General features: G+C 37.1%; 3 protein-coding genes across 7 annotated transcripts; 1 reads left to right on the forward strand and 2 right to left on the reverse strand.

Annotated features, from left to right (window-relative positions):
• The first annotated feature begins 97 nt into the window (after positions 1–97).
• LOC133851551 (protein DEHYDRATION-INDUCED 19 homolog 3-like) lies at positions 98–6,001 on the forward strand. 4 transcript variants are annotated; one of them, XM_062287997.1, is made up of 6 exons: positions 98–330; positions 452–594; positions 2,092–2,169; positions 2,385–2,644; positions 4,731–4,880; positions 5,401–6,001. In XM_062287997.1, exons 1-5 carry the CDS (start codon positions 252–254, stop codon positions 4,840–4,842), a joined length of 672 nt encoding a protein of 223 aa, XP_062143981.1. In that variant the 5' UTR covers positions 98–251; the 3' UTR covers positions 4,843–4,880; positions 5,401–6,001. The 4 variants fall into 4 exon arrangements, with proteins under 4 accessions (XP_062143981.1, XP_062143982.1, XP_062143980.1 ...); XM_062287998.1 differs by having other exon boundaries at positions 5,524–6,001; XM_062287996.1 differs by having other exon boundaries at positions 99–330; positions 5,529–6,001.
• LOC133851550 (L10-interacting MYB domain-containing protein) lies at positions 5,047–9,071 on the reverse strand. 2 transcript variants are annotated; one of them, XM_062287994.1, is made up of 5 exons: positions 8,890–9,071; positions 6,919–7,258; positions 6,746–6,839; positions 6,154–6,626; positions 5,047–5,742 (listed from the first exon to the last, which is right to left on the reverse strand). In XM_062287994.1, the coding sequence occupies exons 2-5, from the start codon at positions 7,252–7,254 to the stop codon at positions 5,182–5,184; spliced, it is 1,464 nt and encodes a 487-aa protein (XP_062143978.1). In that variant the 5' UTR covers positions 7,255–7,258; positions 8,890–9,071; the 3' UTR covers positions 5,047–5,181. The 2 variants fall into 2 exon arrangements, with proteins under 2 accessions (XP_062143978.1, XP_062143977.1); XM_062287993.1 differs by having other exon boundaries at positions 6,919–7,255; positions 8,890–9,070.
• Positions 9,072–14,166: 5,095 nt separating this feature from the next.
• LOC133883061 (uncharacterized) lies at positions 14,167–19,115 on the reverse strand. Its single transcript, XM_062322252.1, has 5 exons — positions 18,527–19,115; positions 17,273–17,472; positions 15,177–15,653; positions 14,970–15,061; positions 14,167–14,870 (listed from the first exon to the last, which is right to left on the reverse strand). Exons 1-5 carry the CDS (start codon positions 18,830–18,832, stop codon positions 14,617–14,619), a joined length of 1,329 nt encoding a protein of 442 aa, XP_062178236.1. The 5' UTR covers positions 18,833–19,115; the 3' UTR covers positions 14,167–14,616.
• Positions 19,116–19,411: the final 296 nt, after the last annotated feature.

Genomic DNA, 19,411 nt, shown 5'->3' on the forward strand with positions numbered 1-19,411 from the left:
TCCAGAATCGTCGGTCTAAGGTAGTTGAGGGTAGTTTCCGTAATTAAGCGAGAGTCCGAGGTCCTTTCTTAGTGAGAATTCGTGTCCGCTAAGAATCCCAGCAACGTTCACAATCCGAAATTCCTTGGTTTCTTCCCGGTATCTTAACTTGGTTGGGCAGACCCCATATAAATAGCACTAAGAAGAACTTGGTGTTCACTGTAATTTGCAAAATCCGACAATACTTACAGAAGTTTTTCGAGTGAAATTCAATGGAGGATGATGCTTGGAATTTTGGTGTTTCTATTGCTTCAAGGAACTACCACCAGTCAACTACTGAGTCTCAATCTGGTTAGCATCAAAGTTCCAATCTTTCTCTTTCTTTTTCTTTTTCGTTTTGGGTTTTTGTCGTTGGGTTTTATGGAGTGGGATTTGATGATGGTGGGCTGATTGTGTTGTGTGTTGAAAGCAGATCTTTTTATAGATTTGGAGGAGATTGAAGGGGACGATGAGTTAAAAGCGGAGCATCCGTGCCCATTTTGTCCAGAGGATTTTGATTTGGTTGGGCTGTGCTGCCATATTGACGAGGAGCATCCTATAGAAGCAAATTCTGGGGTACGTAATTTGTATCTGATTATGTAGTTCTAGACTTTCTAGTTACTCCTAGGCAATGTAAATTGCTAGTATTAGTAAATGCATCACATGTAATTATTTCAAGAACCTTCATTTCCTTTGGGTTTGTTTGTTTCCTTTTTATGCCTTTGCTGTTTCAGAGAGTGTATAATATAATTGTGGATATTACTCTTGTTCGTAATTATTTGTTTGCTGATGGGATTGAAGTAGGGATTAACTGAGAGACCAGGTCTAGCTACATGTATTTAACTTACTCAACAAAGCGTTATACCTCAACCATATGGCGGATTGGTAGATGAATCTGTTTTTGCAGTTTAGGTTTATCGAATTCTTTGTGAAGTTTGTGGCCATGGTGTCTTCCTTATTCTTCCCCTGCTCATGTGTTTTTTCGGCCTGCCTTCGATGCTTGCCGACACCAAATGTACATCAAACCCATTTAAACCAACTTAGACAATGTTTCTTCATATTGAGCTCTACTGCAACCTCAAGCTTCTCAGAAACGCTTTCAACCCTTACGTAGTTTATCATCATCCTCGATATTCTCATTTTTGTTTAGCTCATGCTGTGAGAATGTTATTTGTTCACTGCTACCCAACTTTGCTTCCATAAAGCACAGGTTACCTTGTAGCTAACTCATAAATTTCCTTTGCATGATTTTGATCATCACTCAATGATCTAGAACCACTTCTAGCCAACATGTGAGCATGTTAACTTACAATTGCTTTGTCATTATGCATGAGGTATTAGACTATACCGCTATTAGAGATCTCATGACTGTTTGTTCTCACTGTTAGCTCATGCATTCCTGTTACTAAATTATACCTGATGTATAATATTCCATTCCTATTATGGACCCTTTAACCACCTCTCTGTAGTTCTGACTCATAGCTACCCTACTGTACTTACTCTATTTGAAATTAGGCTATTACCTAGACCTTTGTCTAAATATGAATATCAGCCTTTCTCTAACAGAAAGAAGACAGTAAGCCTCAATGCTGATTTTCTCTAAGAGGAATTAACCTAGAGATGTTATAGTGCCAGAGAAGAACATCAGTCTTTTTTATAACAGAAAGCAGAAACAGTAAGGCTCAATACTGATTTTCTGTGAGAGGGTTAACCTAGAGATGTTATCATGCCAGAGAAGATCTTTGCTCATAAATCCTGAAAGGACAAATTTATATAAAGTTATAGTAGAGTTGAGGCAGGTTACACAATGGCCTGTAAAGTTATTGACGGGGTTCTATTTATGTGATGTGGAATGTCAGACACAAAATGAGAAACCTCAAATGGATTAATCTAATATGAATCTGACCTTGAAATCAGCTTGATAGTTTGCTGCTTAGCAGTTCCAGGGCATGGATATGACTTAATATGTAAAGGTTTTGAGCATACTCAGGGGCTTTTTCAATAGCCTCTCTGAACTTTGTTTATACTTTACAAATTACAGTTGTTTATGATTGGCCCTACTTTTGTTTGTAGGTATGTCCGATTTGCGCTACAAGAGTGGGGATGAATATGGTTGGACACATAACAACACAGCATGGAAACATTTCTAAGATATCCTTTGTTTTCTTATTCGACTTCGAAATTCATGTATTGTTATGACCTTGCAAGATTTATTGCTCATTTATTTCCTTATTTATTACAAATCAAGTTTTCTCACCATTTTTCTTAATTAGAATTTGTGTAGTGCTTCTCTCCTATTCCTTATTTTTTTATAGGATGTGATGATACGTCGTTATTATGCTCTGGTTTCCATGACTTCAGATTACAGTTGGCACAAATTAAAACTCCTTAAGGATGAGACGTATTCAACCCTTTCTTTTTCAAGAAAGAAGTTTCAGGATGGACATTTCCAATCTTTTCCTGTTGGGTCATCTTCTGTGGTTTCTACCTCTAAGATGGCACCTGATCCACTGCTGTCATTTATTTACAACGCGCCTGCTGTTGACAAGTCTGAAAGTATACAGCCTGATTCTTCAACTGAAGTAAGCATAGAGGATGAGAACTCTGACGAGGAAATGTCAGAAAGGTATAACTAACTGCCACTACTCATTGACTGGTTACATGCATGTTGTTTTGTATGGTGTCTATAATCAACTAAGAAACTAGAATCTGTTCAGTAAGCAAGTTGGTTGAGTATGGGTTGTAACACTGTCTTTTTGTTTTGATGCCTATTTTCTAGATTGTAATGTCTACCAATTGTTGTTGAGTGAATTGGTCATCGACATCATTTGATAAGGTTTAAATCTTGGAGAAGATATATAACCTGATGATGAGAGGCAGGGAACTGTAATGAATTAAGCATATTAAATTTAGTGGATTGAGATTCAAAAGGTCTGAAAGAGTATGACAGCAGAAATTATGAAGAGACGGATTTAATTCATCAAGAAGGAAATAAATAGAAAGGGAAAAAAAACTTGTGTATGGAGACTATGTAATGCTATGTGAGCCAATAAAGATACCTCAAAGGGAAGGGGGGTGGGGGGGGGGGGGGGGGGGGGGGGGGGAGAGATCGAATCGCTGCACACTTTGAGTGAAGTTTTCTCATAATTCATGTTAGCAGTGTAATAGTTGATAGGGAAGCAAATGGCTATAAGAGACTGGAATGCTAATGCCCAATAGTGAGAGAAACCAATATGAACAATAAATATAATAATCACCAGTGAACAGTCAAAAGTAGAAGAAAAGTTGGAGATGTATTGAATAATAAATATTGAGAGAAGGCTCTTTAAATGACCTATGTAATGATCATCAAGTGAACAATGAAAAAAAAAAAAGACAAGTTGGATACATATAGAAGTTTGATGTGGACCATTTTAAGGAGAGCATACTGCCCCGGTCATCAAGACTATCATATATCCTATGATTGTTTGGCAAGTGGGAAGTATAAATATATAAATAAACAATACAGGGGAATAGGGACTAGTTGATAAGAAATGAATCCAAGTTTAGATGGAAAATTTGTAAGAACCTGATGCAGTCAGGTTCTGCTTCCTTCCTTTCCAACCTTGGTGGAAAGGCCAAAGGCAGATTTTGTAGCATGTTGTTTCGTGTTTTTTTGAATGATAATTTCCAAATGCAATTAGAATATTATTTAGTAGAAGCCTGAGACAGAAAATCATGGTTTAAACAAATTGAACATGGGCTGATGTGTGATACCCCAAATTATGTGGATTGTATGGATTATGAACATAAACATGGACATGTGCTGAGTGTTGAGTATACACATTTGAGTTAAAAATAAATAAGTCCCACATTGGAAACATATCATAAGGATGAGTGGTTAATATCATAAGTTAATGGGGCCTAAACCCATTAGCTTAAACTTTTGGGTTGAGTGGTGTCCTAATATGTTATATTATGGTCTCATTCAAAGATCTCCTTAAGGCTTGAAAGACTTAAGCCGCAGAAAGAACATGAGAGATTGGAGCCGCAAGTCTCAGGTTTTCATACTTGTGTAGTGTTGCATGGGGGCACACTGAGAGAACTAGAGAAATTTTCTGTGTCATAATTTTCTTGTGTGAGATTGAGATTTTGGTGTAACGGGACTTTGGGTTTTGGGTTGTTTTCTCTTTATTAGTATTTGTGGAATTTCCTCTTGATCGTAGCCGCCTTTGGAAGTAGGCTTATTATGCCGAACCACGTAAATTTAGGTATCTTTTGTGATTGGCTTATTTTTATTCTATTATTTTCAGCTTCTTTGCAATCCGAAAAATTATTTTGTCACAACGTTGAGTCCCATATAGTGTGTACTAGGTGGAAATCTGTTGTATAAATGATTGTAGAAAGTCTCAATAGTGACTAGTGTTTTGGAATATAGCACAAATGGGCTAGGGTTTCATGGGGTTGTAACATGACATGAATAGAAACGCAAGTGCAGATCGTGGTGTTTCTTTGAAAGATTCCTAGAGCACTCATAAATGGCCAATGTGAGTGTTTGCCTTTCTGGATTGACTTGTGAGTCTGATATTTTTTGTTTTTGATCTTTCAGTATTTCGCACTGATGCTGTTACAGTATGTGTGGAGAATGATTTTGCTAAGATATTTAACATTTTCTAGTACTGATAGATCTTCCCATGCTGTATGCAAAACTAATAGTCCTTTTATGATCACAGAAACTCTCAACTAAATGCTTTATCAGACAAGGACCAAATGGAGAAGTCAAGGAGATGCGATTTTGTGCAGGGACTATTATTGTTCACCATCCTTGATGATGACAGCTTATGATTGGGATACTTGTCAGTTTCTCAGATTTTGACAGAGAGGTCTGTGATCAATGTTTTGAGTTGAATATGCTGATAGCTTTGATAGAAAGAGCCGAGTTAGATATAGGATCTGAATTACTGCATATTGGTAGACTGGTAGTCAATGTAATCTGAATGTACTGCATGTCACTATTGCTATAATGTAGTGAAATTTACTCTTGGGAAATTTAATGCTATCCAAAAAGGGGTTTATTTGTATTCACCATGATAAAGAATACAAGCAGCCTAGTCTGTTAGAAAATCTATGTATGAACATTGAACAAGATCTGGCAAAGTGCACAACATAGAACTTCCAAACATCCTACTCCTGTTGCTGTGGGCGAAGTTTCCTCGATAACCATTTCTTTCGTAGCTTAACATCCAATGCAAGAAAAGTTTTTGCTTTCTTTTCGTCCTCTAGGAAATCACATGCATCCAATACAAGGTCTTCATCCATGTCCGGTAACGCTTGGATTGCTTCAATCACATTCTCTATTGGGATAGAATTTGAGTTCTCATCATCTTTCTTTTTATCTGATAGGGAAGAAACTGCACTTGCCATCTCACGAAGTGCACTAGCCATGCTCTTATCCTTGCGTAATTTTTTAATATGACCAGAATTTGAGCAGTTCTCCAATTGACGCTTGTTCTTCTGATCTGCAAGTGTAGATTCCTGCTCCTCATCAACTTGGTCTTCGCTGGAAACAGACATGGCAGATTCAGTAGTATTTGACGTTCCGAGGAACTTGATTTGTTCTACTTCGTTTTGCTGCTCTAAACCCAGAAAGCAGTATTTTTCATCAGCACTTGGATCACAAATCACGCACAAATCTTTGTAGTATGGCACGGGTCGAGTCATGAATTGCCGCGCATCAGTATGTGCCTACATTATATCATAACAAAGTAAGGCATCATGAAGAAAATATCAAGGGTCTTCTCAATGTCAGTAAATGATGAAATTCTTTCATCTCGTTTCCCTTTGCATATGAAAGCCCCAACTCATCCTTGGAGCAGTTGAACAGATTAATTGTAAAAAGATGAGCAAGCAAATTCATTCTTTTCAGGAATGAAAATGAAGTTACTGTAGATATTGATTTTTGAACTTGAAAGTTATAGAAATTTCACATGAAATTCATTTCAAACTCAACTTTATGACAAATAAGGTAACTCAAAACACATGAGAGATGGTGTCTAGATAAACAAGCATTGCCAAAATAATCAATTCCATGAAATACTGAGATCAATGAGCTTGGTTCAATGTTTCAGAACAAGCTGTACTATTGCAGACACGTACCTTGATGTAATCTTGCCAGACAAAATCATCAGCAATCACCATCTGGCGTGTATCATCCCATGCAAAACCATCCAAGTCAAGAAGATTTTTAATGACATTATATTGCCTTCTCAGAGTTTTGTATCGATTCTTTAGAATATCCATGCCATAGTTGAATCCAAATTCAGAATTGAATGACACAATCATCTCCATCCATGCCTGTTTGGTGAATACACCATCGACCCGGTTTCCTTTCCGCACTTGTTCTAGCATAAGGTCAATAAAGTAACGGTCCATTGGTGGCTGCCAATAAGTCCTGGACCTGCTACCCAAAGTGCTTCCAGTTACATTTGGTAAAGCTTCTTCATCACCTTTTTCTGATATGGAGATACCATAATATTCATCAATCAGGATTTCACCAACATCTGTTAGCTGTGTGGCTGAGTGTGTTCCATTCTCACTTGTAGGTAACGATAATTCTGGCACATTGTCACCTGATTAATCCATCATCAAGAAGATTAGCAATAAAATGACCGCTAAAGAAATCAGCTGTCCTGGATCTTGATTTTTTATTTTATTTTTTTCAAAGTAGCATCAAGGCTAGAATAATCACCTTTCTGTTCAGTGGTTACATTTCCATATATCATACACAGATCACTATAATATGGGATGCTTTTGATTCTGTATGAACGTGCATCCGGATGTACCTGCAAGTATAGACTGTAAAGACTCCAGGAATACATAATAAGTACAAGAGAAACGTATCAAGCAAATAGAATATTGCACCTTGATATAATCATCCCAGACATTATTATCGGCAGTCACCATTTGACGCTTTTCATCCCAGCTAAAACCCTTCTGGTCAAGGAGATTCTTAACAATCTTGTACAGATTCCTCAGTGTTTTGTGCCGATTTTTCAGAACATCTTTTTCATAATGAAATTTGAATTTTGCGTTGAACAATGAGGTCATATGCTTCCATGCTCGTTTGCTGAATAAATGATCATCAAATCTATTTCCTTTGCCAACCTGCTCTAACATGAGGTCAATGAAATATCGATCCATTTCAGGCGTCCAAATCGTCCTCAAGCGATCACTACCATTTAGGGCTCGGACACCCATACTTCTACAATTCGAGAAAAGGTATAAGTGAAAATATCAAAACATTTATAACAATGAGGTCAGATCTATGCATCTCTTCCGTAGTAATTCATCTACTTATTTGATTAAAGCCAATGGAAATCAAGATCAGAGTGGTCATACTTTCATGTTATTAAGAAGGAGCTGACACCAGAAAGGAAGTTATGATCATTACTAGAACTTGAAGCAAGTCCCTTATTTCCTGCAAAATTACTTGAAATGCTATAGATAGCAGGATGGAAGCATTTTTGCTTCCATGTCTTATCCAAACATCCCCAAGTTTGAACCCCTTTCATTACTTAGGTTAATGCATTCTTGCTTCGCACCATTTACTCTTCAATATGCAAAGTAAAACCACCAGAATTGTATGCAAGTTGTTACAACCATGGGGGGAAATGATCTGCCTGGGTAAAACCTAGTGGATGGAAAATAAAGGCACCCAAAGGAATTCCCTATACTATCTTCTCGTAAAATTTTGGAGACTAAGGACAAAGAAATGAGACAGAAAATTGGTAGTTCATAATGAACCACATGAGCTAACAACCATCCAATGCAATCGTCCAAATATACACTTTTTTTTTTTTTGAAATACAATGCCGAATTAAATATCAAATATTCAAACATAAGGTTTCAATATCTTTTGCCTTACATCCAGACACCATATCAAGCTTTTAGCAGTCAAAGCACAAAATGACACCAAAATAACATTTTATGTTGGACCAAAAGTGGATGTTATGTTTAAGATTACAACCAATCCATCCAATGTGAGGTTTACTTTAGAACAGATATTATTTTGAAACATATTTCCACAGGAGTATGATTATCCTTCATAACTTCATATATATCTCAATGTGAGGCTTTCAGTAGAGAAAAGATCACTGTGGAACATATTTTCATAGTAATATGGTTATCCTTCGTAACTTTTTCTTTACACAGGATCAAACAAAGACCACCGCAGTCCCACCCATCAAGCCGCCATGCTAAAGACCTGGAAAGAGCACAATGGATTCTCTTTTTAGGATAGGCACGTTCTATGATCCCAAAACCCCCCTTGGAGAATAAGATGCAAGTCAGCTTAGCTAAGGTATCTTGAGCAGAGAACTCAAATCATATCCCACCTTCAACTAGATTGGATGACAAACCATATCATGTCCCAAACACTTGAAAAGACTAACAACATTTTGGAAACAAATATGGTTCATTAACCGTATCAATCCTCTCTTGTTCTCAACTTGATTAACATACAAAAAGGACAACCAAAAATGCCACTTCATACACTCTCCCAGTAGCATCAAAATTCCATATTTACAAGGAAAAAAAAAAAAAAAGATACCCCATCTTATTCTTTAACATCGAAAGGAAAAAAACAGCGGATATCCATCTTCTTCGCTAATTAGATAAACTAAATTTAAGGTTTTTGGACCATAAATCGCATTAATTGTAGAACCAAAAGAGAGATACCCAGAAGGCGAAAATAACAGATAAAGGCATCCAACAAAACCAAATTGATTTCAAGAATAAAAGTTAATTCACACAGATAAAAGCGAAATGCTGTTGGTAGTAAGGATAAAGGAGAAACCCACGAGAAGGATTAGAGAATTAGCTTAAAAAACGCACCTTGGTGTCGATTGGGAAGAGCAGGGACAGGCCCGACCGAGTGCGTCTCTGAAAGTTTAGGGATAAGGTTTTCCTAGACAGGGTTGGAGCTGCTTCAATTCGTAGCTGGAATACTACGCTAACCCGGATTTTAACCAGACCCTAGCCTTCATTGGGTTATCCGGAACTTAGAGCGGCCCTTCACCCTCGAGCATTTTAGGGTTTTTTTTTTTTTTTTGGTACCTGGCAAAAGAAAAATAGTGAAAGAGCGAAAAATAAAATAAAATAAAATTGGTTTATAGTGAACAAAATTAAAAGATAAAGTTGAACAAAAATTGATTTAAAATATTAAAAAATATAAATATTGAAATAAATAAACAATTCAAATAAATTTAATTATCATTTAAAACATATAAATGTAACTTGTAATTTATTTTTTTACTGTTAGCATTAATTTATTCAATTGTGTTCGACAAGCTTTTATATTTTGAAATCATTGCATATTTTTTTTCATTGTAGATAGTCTTCGAATTTGGTCTCTATCATTATGAAATTGAATCTATAATTGTTATTAGATATTTTCTTTTTTAAGCAAGGATCTACTTGTAGATTTAACGTAAGAAAAATACATAAGGAAGTAGAAATTCTAGAAATTAGAATTTTATAATAGAATAATGTAAATAATATATATATGGGTAAATAGATTGAACACGATGGAGCTCGTAGGCGTTGGATCAAAAAGGGACTTGAATATTAAGTTTAAAACTTAAGAATTTCAAAATTGTAATATCTCGTTTGAATGAAAATTGATTCGTTCGAACAAGATGGAATCTCCACGTGTCGGTGGGATTTGCACGTAGGAAAAACAAACGATCGGGATTGGATCATCTTGTTCGAACATGACATGTGCTCGTTTGAACAAGAATGACATCTCCATGCGTCATCATGCACGTGAGTGGTAGGTGAAGATCAACCGGCTTAGATTTAGTCACGTGTGGATTAGGTGAGATTTGGCGCGCTTTAAATACACTGCCATTTTTGGTTCGAACAAGATATAATCTCGTTTGAACGAAATCAAATTTTCATGTGAAAACAAAGAAGTTCAAAGCATATGAATGAAGGGAAAAATCATTTTCATCTTCATTCATTCCAGAGAAACAAAGAGAGACGAGAGAGAGTTGGGAGAGAGATTATAACAAGAGGGAGAAAAAAAAAAAAAAAAAAAAAAAAAAAAAAAAGAAAAAAAAAAAAAAGAAAAGGAGAGGAAGAGAAGAGCTTGAAAGAGAGAAAGATTGAGGAAGCTCCAAGAGGATGTGATTATCAAAAAAAAAATCGCCATTTATTGTTGAGTAGTTGAGCTAAAATTGATTTAAATGTTGATTTTTGGTATTTTGAAGGTTGTATGAGGTTATTTTATGTTAGAAAGTGTTGGTCTGCGTTTTTAAAATGATAATGTAATTATTTGTGTTGTAGATGTTTAAAGTTTGTAGTGTTGTTTAGATGTGTGAGGTTGGGTCGTGTTGATTTTTTGTTTTGTTTTTTGAAGGAAAGTTGAAACTTTCATTGATATAACCAAACATTACAACAAGCATTACAGCATACATACAACAAGCATCCATTGCAGTATACATCCACCCTAGGTGTACAATCAATTTGAGTCAAAAGACTCAAATAAATACAGACAGTTGCAACTAAAATAATCCAACCAAACAGAATGGTGTCTCTGCATTAACATACACATTTACTTGAATAAGGAGTCGGTCACACAAACTGGGCAAAAGCCAATGACTGAATTAGTACACGCACAATGCAAACTGTTAGAAAAAACCCACAACTAAAACAAACACAAGAGAGCTCAAAGAGGAATCTGTCTTCCGGGAGCGCCACCGTCTGTGGTGGCGCGTGTAACACACGCGCCGGCGTCAGAACATCCCTTCAACCCCCTAACACCAAAAAACCTCCGATCTCCACAGCCCCAACTTACACGCCGAAAAAACATGCGGTTTGAAGCCCTCACGCGCGCCCAAATCAGAAAGAAAGCACTGGCGCGTGAAGCCCACGCACCGACCACCGTGAACCCGCACAGCCGTGAAGAGCGGCAGAAACACTGGAGACTGACGACGAAAAAGGCAAGAAGGCGCGTGTCCACCAGAAGACGACAGAGAAACGTAGATCTAGCCACCAAAATCCGACCATGAGAACGCAAGGCCATTGAACTCCGCCGTCAACACGCCGAGATCAACCACACCCCTCCGACATCCTCCACAGAGAACTCTCTTGCCGCCACAAACTAAAACTAGGAAAACAAAGTAAACTCCTCCGGCTCAACACCGAGGAGACAAAACTTTCACACCCCTAAAGGGTGGGAGACTAACCAACACCCAAAAAATCAAAGGAGGAGGGAGGCGTGAAGCCTCCCTCCCCCACCGCAACAACTAAAGACGCCCTCTCTCTCTCTTGAAAAATCGGGAGCCTCTCTCTCTAGGATTTGGGGGTTTGGGTCGTGTTGATTTAATGAAGGTTAATTGTATTGTTGTTTAAATTGTGGTTAGGAGGAAAATGAATTAAAAGGAAGTTCAGGGTTTTGGAGGAAAGGTGAAATTTTTGGTAGTATTATTGATGCTTTTGGGATGTATTGATGCACACCACTTCTGAGGATGACTCGCAGGCAACCCTTTTCTTTTTTTCTTTTTTAAAAAAATAATAATAATTTTTATAGTTTTTATTAGTTTTATATATTTATATTTGTAAGTTATATTTACAAATTACGTTTACAAAAGAAATGTCTTTCTTTTGTCAAATGATTTTTGTGTTTTCAGCAAAATATTGAAGTGCTTACCAAGGAATGTTTTCAGAAAATGCTGCAATGATTTCTATAAAGTTGTCTTATGCATGTTCATGAATGAATAAGATGAAATGTTCACATTAGTCATATACTAGCATCAGTCTGCTTGCTTAATGAGCCGTTGACTCATTTTTTCACCTGTAAACATTATTTACAAAGAAAAGAAGAATAGCACAAAAGGCAAAACAGAGACGACACAAATCAAGAACTCAAGTTAGACAGTTGATAGGAACCGTGTCCTTAAGGTTATGAAGCATAATCCACGTTGCTTTGATTAAGCCTTTATGTTAGAAGTGATCCTTATCACTTGTCAGATGAGTAGCTAAATTATGTTATATTTATCATTCTGTTTGGTAGGCTATGTTTAACTTTATGTTTTGATAATGACTAGAGAGGTTGAGACCTGTTAGGAATAATAGAAGTAACTGATCTATTTAAGGAAGAGAATAGTTAGGAGAAGGATATCAAAGATATAAAGAACAGTGTGTGTGTGTGTAAAGTGTTTCCTACTTCAAGTGGAAAAGGTGTTTTCCTACCTCAAGTGACATACTTATCAATTCGATTGTCATTTTTCATTCTATTTCATTCACAACCCATCTATCGATCTAGTTGATCCTTATCAACAGTAGTAAGGTAAAAAAGCCTAAAAGGTATATGACATAATATGATCGGTATGTAAAAAATTGTAATGAGTAATATGGTATATAGAGTTGATAGTTATGAAGATTGTTATGCAATGAATAATGAGTTGACAATATGTTTAAATGCTTACAGTAATTTACAGTTGATTAGATCTATGGTGAACTTGTATATATGTAGTAGAAAAGCTTTATATTTACTTGCTGCTCCAGCTTTAGCATATTTATTATTATTTTGTTGCATATGGTAAAATAATAGACTTAAAGGTCAAAGGTAAGTGTATCGTGCCCAAATAATAATTATTTATAGGAATTATAAAGTATGAAACGTTACACTACTGGTAGATTGATTAAATTTACCTCGATGTAAGCTCGTTTAGAGTTTGATTAGAACTCAATAGAGTTATTGTTCTCTCCTTAATCTCAAGTAACTACAATTTTATATTTCATCAACAATTAATTTAAAATAACATCATAAATATAAAAAGTTTATATGGATAATTTTAGTACTTAATAGTAAATTTAAAAATAAATCAATAAAAAATATTTGATTACAAACCAGAAAATTTTCAAGAAATAAACTATATGCAACAAAGTGGCAGCAGGAAATAGTATGGACATGGGTTGCCTGGTGTATGGAAAGGGGAAAGGGGAAAAGGGCTAACTTTTCATTTTTCGTAGATGCTTTGTTAAAAAAGGGCTAGCTTTTTGCTCTATTCTATGCCCTATCTTTCCACCACACAATAGCTAGTTCCTTGGGCATGAGTTTTTAAGCACTTTGAAAACTTTGAAGAGACATATCATGTGTGGGTTTCTAAACACTTTGAAAATTGAACTCTGAATTCGTAGGCTCTTTGTTTAGCAAGTTTAATCACAACCCCCCCAAATCTCGCTTGCCTTTTAGATTGTCATATTCCATAATGGTTGTCACAAGTTCTTTGTCGGCAGGTCTGTATAAGGAAAGTAAGTAAAAGGGAAGGACTTTGAACGAGCAAAAAGAGAGAACTTTGAACTGAGTTGAAGTGAAGAAGCTGCGTGAAGATAAGATACATGGCATCAGGAAAATGAAGCTTATCAAGTGGTGCGAAACAGTTGGAGGCAATTGGAATTGATCGTTCGTACAGCTGGAGGAAAGTTAAGAGGATGAAACAGGGCGTTTGAAGGAAGGTTACAAGAACAAAGTAGAGAGATTGCTGTGCCGTTTTAAGTTTAGTAGGGTATATTTTGTTTACTTTGGATCAAGTCTTGTGCATAGCTGATTGTATGAGCAACTATATAATGCCCCAGCCTGTAAAATAAGGCAGCTTTTGAATTGCAATGTTCTGTAAGAACTTGGAGGGAAGACATCCTCTAATTTGCCAAACAATTTCCAATTCCATTTTGTTCGTCAATCTATTCGATTTCACTAGTTCATTCCTATTTCTATTCCATATTCATTCCTAAATCCAAACACAGTTTATTAAACTGTTACAATGGCGGTTGTAATTGCTTAAGTAACCAAGGACATATTTTTTTGTCAGGGTGGGCAAGGGGCAATTTTACTTGGACTAGAGAAACTTTTAGGTGGGCCAGAGGTCGCTTACCCCGCCTCTTGCCCGGGGCCTCTGCCTATGCCAGGGCGGAGGTTAAAATTGTCTGCCACACTACAATTAGAGGTCCGGCTTACATTCTGGCCAATCCATTCACACCCGAAGGGATCAATAGGAGCAGACTGCAAAGCTGCACCACTAATGCAACAATTCAAAAACCCTGATAGATATCTCCTCTGGAAACTGTATACTGGTATGGGTGTACACGTGATGATAAGAGTATAGATTTCCCAAATTTTCATCACTATTTCTACAGGCTTGTCAAAAAAATCACTGATGGGGTCAGTAAACCCCCAACATAAGGAGATCACATATTACGAGATGCCCCCTCCCAAACACAACAAAACAAGTGAGGCCATCCGATCCCAATGTTGTCTGTATCCCTGTCTTCCATGCCCTGCCCAATACAACACAACAGCTGCCTTGTGCCTAGCAGCATTTCCTGCACCTGCAGACTTCTAGTTGAATAACCAATTTCCTTTCCCTTACTGAAGCCAAAAGTTCCTGTTTTTTTTTCTTTCCTCTTTCTTGTCAAAAGTTCTGCTTCTGAGTAGAAACTTAAATAGTTTTATGGATCACAACGATGAAAATCAAGCCTTACTTAGGAGGGTTTTTAGGCTAGGGCAGTTATCTTCAATCACATCCCATTCCAAAAAGCGACAACTTGGAACTTATATCATCTCCATTGTGAGTTGTGGGAAACAAAGAACTGAAAATCAGGAAGATTAACCTGCAAACGCCGGAGCCAATTGTCAGCAGCCTGCAATAGAGAGTTTGCTTGCTGACACTCATAGGCTCCACTGGGGGTCAAAATGGAACCTCTTAACTTATAGGATGCAAGGCCGAAAACAGGCAAAGAAATCTTTGAGGATGAATCAACTCCATAGACCATCCTGCCACTTGAAGCATGAAACTGTGGTTGATTTTTTACTGCACCAATTACAAAAGAAATGATAAGTGTAAAAAAAAAAAAAAACATCACTTGTATGATAATGAATGATAATAACAGAGATAAAGAGAGATGGATACTCCTGGAGTTTGTCGATAAGGAATGGAAGGTAAGAAAAGATGCATCCAGACTTTGTAATGTTGGGCCTACAGGTATTCTATATATCGGATACCTGGAAACCAGGTTTCAGTTCATTAAAGAGGCAAAGGCCAGTAGCATTAGCGACTAGAAAACTCAGTCACCATACTGACATCCTGTACTCAATAAGGCGGAAAAAGTAAACATACCAAGCCACAGAAAGCCAACTTGCAGGCAAAAGATCACAGCTCTTGTACAACCTTAGCTCTGGAAATTGAGATGCAAGATTTGAAACCTGTGGATGTGGGTGGGGGCAGGGGCAGAGTAAGATCCAACAAGCACCCAAGTCAAGACAAAGAAAATGAATGAAATACACAAATCTCAAAGAAAATGGACCTGCCTTGTCAAACAAAGGTGGGCGATGATGTGGTTGTTCTTGTTCAAAATATTCAAATACAAGCAGCCCAGGTGGGCTGCAAACCTCAGCTTCATCACTGGATGAATTGAGAGGAGGTTTATCGCTCAATGTAAGTCTGCTCATTCTCTGGGAGTTTAAGGTCATAGGGTTGTGCGGACCCCGCATTCCATCAACTACACTTTTGGCTCGCCTTTCTGGCTCACAATCACTGCTGCCAGCACTACTTGTCTCCCTTGAAGACTCGGCATCACTGTCCTCACCAGGCTTCCTGGTAAAATATCAAAACAGACATCCACAAGATATAATGAAGACATGTCTTCCACTTCTGTTTACTAGACCAAATAAAAATTAAAAAATTAAAAAAAAAAAAAAAAGAGTAAAAGAAGACGAAAGAAGTTGCCTACAAAATGTTTGCAAAGGCACACAAGTGCTTTAAGAAATGACTTCCATGAGCTCATATTTCTCTAAGTTATTTTATCTACAGAAACAAACTACAGAATATGATCAATCCTTTTCTCTTTTTTATTTTCTCTCAATTGACAGTTTTCTGAAGCATTGATATTGCAACATGGTCCCTAGATTTTTTTCTTTTTATATATTGAGGAGCATATGTCAATTTTGAAGTGCTTTTGTAAAGTTCTAAAGTGCTTTTGTAAAAAGCTATTACTGCTGGTAACAATTTTCCCCAAGTTCTATCAAGACCATAAAAGAAAATTTTCTCAACCAAAGCCCTAGTAAGTATGCAAAGGATCAGGTCAACCATATAATAACAAATAATACTGGCTCACTGACAAAAATATACTACTGGCATCAATCTTACCATTAGATAAATTTCTCAGATGGTAAATGAGACCCAATAGGGACATGAATAATCACATTTATTTTATTCCGAACCAGCATGTTAAGGAAACTTGAAAACTAAATGATATGGACAACAAAATTAGCAAATCCTTTTAAAGTATTCATGCTAATCTAGCATGCCATAGTTAACACAAGTGCTCTAATGCATCAATTTGGAAAGAGAACAATATCTATATCTGCAAACCTAAATCCCAAAGCTGTGAAGGTCAAAAAGAGCAAGTACTAGTTTAGTCCTCCAATTATAATCTGAATATGCAAAAGGCTCGATCTAGCAATACCTAATGCATAAGGAAGTGCTAAAACTAAAAACAGCTAGGAATTAGCCTGTACATGATTATAATCACAGAAGTCAAAGAACCTCTTGAACAGAACACTTACCACCAAGAATGTGGACATGTGGCTCTAGAACTGCTAGATATTGTTTATTGTTAGGCCATGGCATGATAATCAGTCCATTGCCCAGAGTCTCAGGTTCATTTTCAGGTATAGGGTTTAAGTAAAACTAGCTAGTCTCCAAGAAGGAGGCTATCAATTGCTTTCAATCTTACATAAAATTTGAGCATATTTTTGGTAACGTATATTTTTTTTCTTGTATAGTTTAAATAATACAGTTATGGTCCTAAAAAAAAGACAATTTCAACCTTTTCAAAGAACGAATGAGGTATTCACTGGTTTCCACTTGGTAATTATTGAATAAAGAATTAAAGTCACTTCAACTTAGCTCTCTCAGTTTATCTTGAAACCAAAGAGGAAGGAAGCATGTGACTGTAAATTGATAGACTTCAACAAGCAGCAAAATCACCAGGACAAAAAGCAACAAAACAAGTAAAAAGAGTATTTACCTCTTTACCCGCCCTGTATCTCACTGGACCAAACAACTAAAGTTGAGATGAAATATCTTACACAAGAACAAGATAGTAACCACTCCTTTAGCAATTAATCATTATCCATATAGCTGTTCATAGAGAGAACAGGAATAGAATCAAGGCTAATTGATGTAGGCAAAGACAAGGAATAAAAGCTCACCTCAGCCTATGTGGGTCTATGTACAATTGTATTCCTGACAAATATGGGACAAAGTACTGTTTAACGGAGTCATTGGCATTCAATAACAGTGGCACCCCAACTCCATACACACTCCACTCTCTGAAAGACTCCCAAAGGTTACCAAGAGTAAAAGATGGATGTATATCAGCTTCACGAGTTCTCCATCCCTTCCCTCTTGTCTGTAGACTCAAAAAGCCACCAATTAAAACATATACAATAATGCTAGTTGCTGAGAAACCACAAGAAATATTTTTTTTTATAAGTAATTGAAATATCATTAAAAAAATAAGGCACCCCCAAGTACACAGGAAGTATACAAGAGAAGCCACCTAGCTAGTAGGGGCAAAAAGAACAAGAAAATCATGATAACTAATCACAATCATCAAATGAGAAACAAAAGCAGTTGTCCAAAGATACAATGTGTTGAAAAATAAAGACTTAATCTCCTCCAAAGACCTCTCACAATCCTCAAAACTTCTATCATTCATTTTCCTCCATAAACACCACGAAATGCACAAAGGCACCATCTTACACACAACAGCACTCCAAGTATTGCTAGCGGTCCACCAACAAGCATACAAATTGACTACTCTTCTCAGCATGACCCAAGGCCACCCAAACCAACAGAAGAAAACAATATTCTTTCTTAATTTTAAACCAATGTAAATGTTAGATTTTCCTTTATTTACAACTTCAAAAACAAAAACCCAGAGTTCCCAACTACAAGAGACAAATTCAACTAGTTAGCTTGGCTTTTAACAGAAGACATAATCCTACCCTATAATATAATTAAACAAGTAAACCAAAACGCAAATATGGCAAAGATAATGCCTTTTTCAAATGCTTAAAATAAGTAAGAACCAAATGTATAATATGGCAAAACCTAAGGCTCTGCCTAATCTACGACAAATGGAGGTACATAAATGTAACTAAATAGTTCAATTCTGAATATTTCACCATCTTAAACTACACTAACTACTTGACTAAGTATAACTGAAAACATTAATATTTTTCAGACGCACCAAGAAAGAAAAATCATCGTTTAAGAAACACATACCACATATATCATTCAAAAAATCTATTCTTTATCTCTCTTTTTTCAGTTTTCTCCTCAACCAAACAAACCCAACAACAACAACAAAAAATCGTTAATTTAGAATCACATAGCAACATTTTCCTTCATTTTCTTATAATTTCTGGGCATACAAGCAGACCCATGAAGCTGTACACTACCTCGGAGAAGAACTGAGCTGGGACAAAGGGAGTGACCGATTCCATAACCCGATCCAAGTTGGTCAAATCGGCTTGTCTCGGGGGAGAGGACGAACATGCCGAGTTGGGCCTGGACAATGTCGACTCGTCCGAGTCGGTCCGCGTCTCGGCCTCGCCCGATTCGACCCGGTTCACCGACTTCACAGCCCTCCGGAGCTGCCTCTGCTGCTGCAGTAACAACTGCTGGTGCCTCCGAACTGGCGGTGGGTTGTAGAACCGGTCAGTACCGTGTGTCCGGGTCAAGGCGAACCCGCCCGAGTTGGACATTACCGTAAATTCACTTGAACTTCAAGGATCAAAAAGGATATAATGATCAGAGACAGTGGTTTGGGTTGAGAATTCAGTTGCTTGCTTTTTATATTCTCTGAGACGAAGATGGTATTTTGGGGGGTTTAGAAGGGGTTTTAGGGGATAATATTTGATGGGTCAGAGAGAAACAGCCATTTGAGACTTTGAGTGAGTTGGGGAAAGAAAGCAACTGAGACTGTGCGTGCAAGAGACTGAGAAAGGCAACAAGTTTTTGCGAGCGACGAATTTGATGTAGCCGACGAATTCGGCTTCGGCCTTTGAACACTTTTTTGTAGCAAAATGTCCAAATTGGCCTTCTCCCCCTTCACAACCCATGTGGCCTTCCGGTCAACAACTTCAGTTCCAAGCAACGTGACGGTCACGCGGTTTTTAGTACATGCTAGTCCTGACGTCACACGAGTGTAGCGTAGTGTAGTGACCCCCAATCGAAGTAAAGTCAACAACATTTTATAGCCATTTTTACGTGGTAAATCTAGTAAAAAAAAAGGTTTAAATACATATTTGGTCATGTGTTTTAACAACTTTATTTTTTGCTCC

The sequence above is a fragment of the Alnus glutinosa genome, chromosome 12 (genome assembly GCF_958979055.1).
Source record: "Alnus glutinosa chromosome 12, dhAlnGlut1.1, whole genome shotgun sequence".
NCBI lineage: Eukaryota > Viridiplantae > Streptophyta > Magnoliopsida > Fagales > Betulaceae > Alnus > Alnus glutinosa.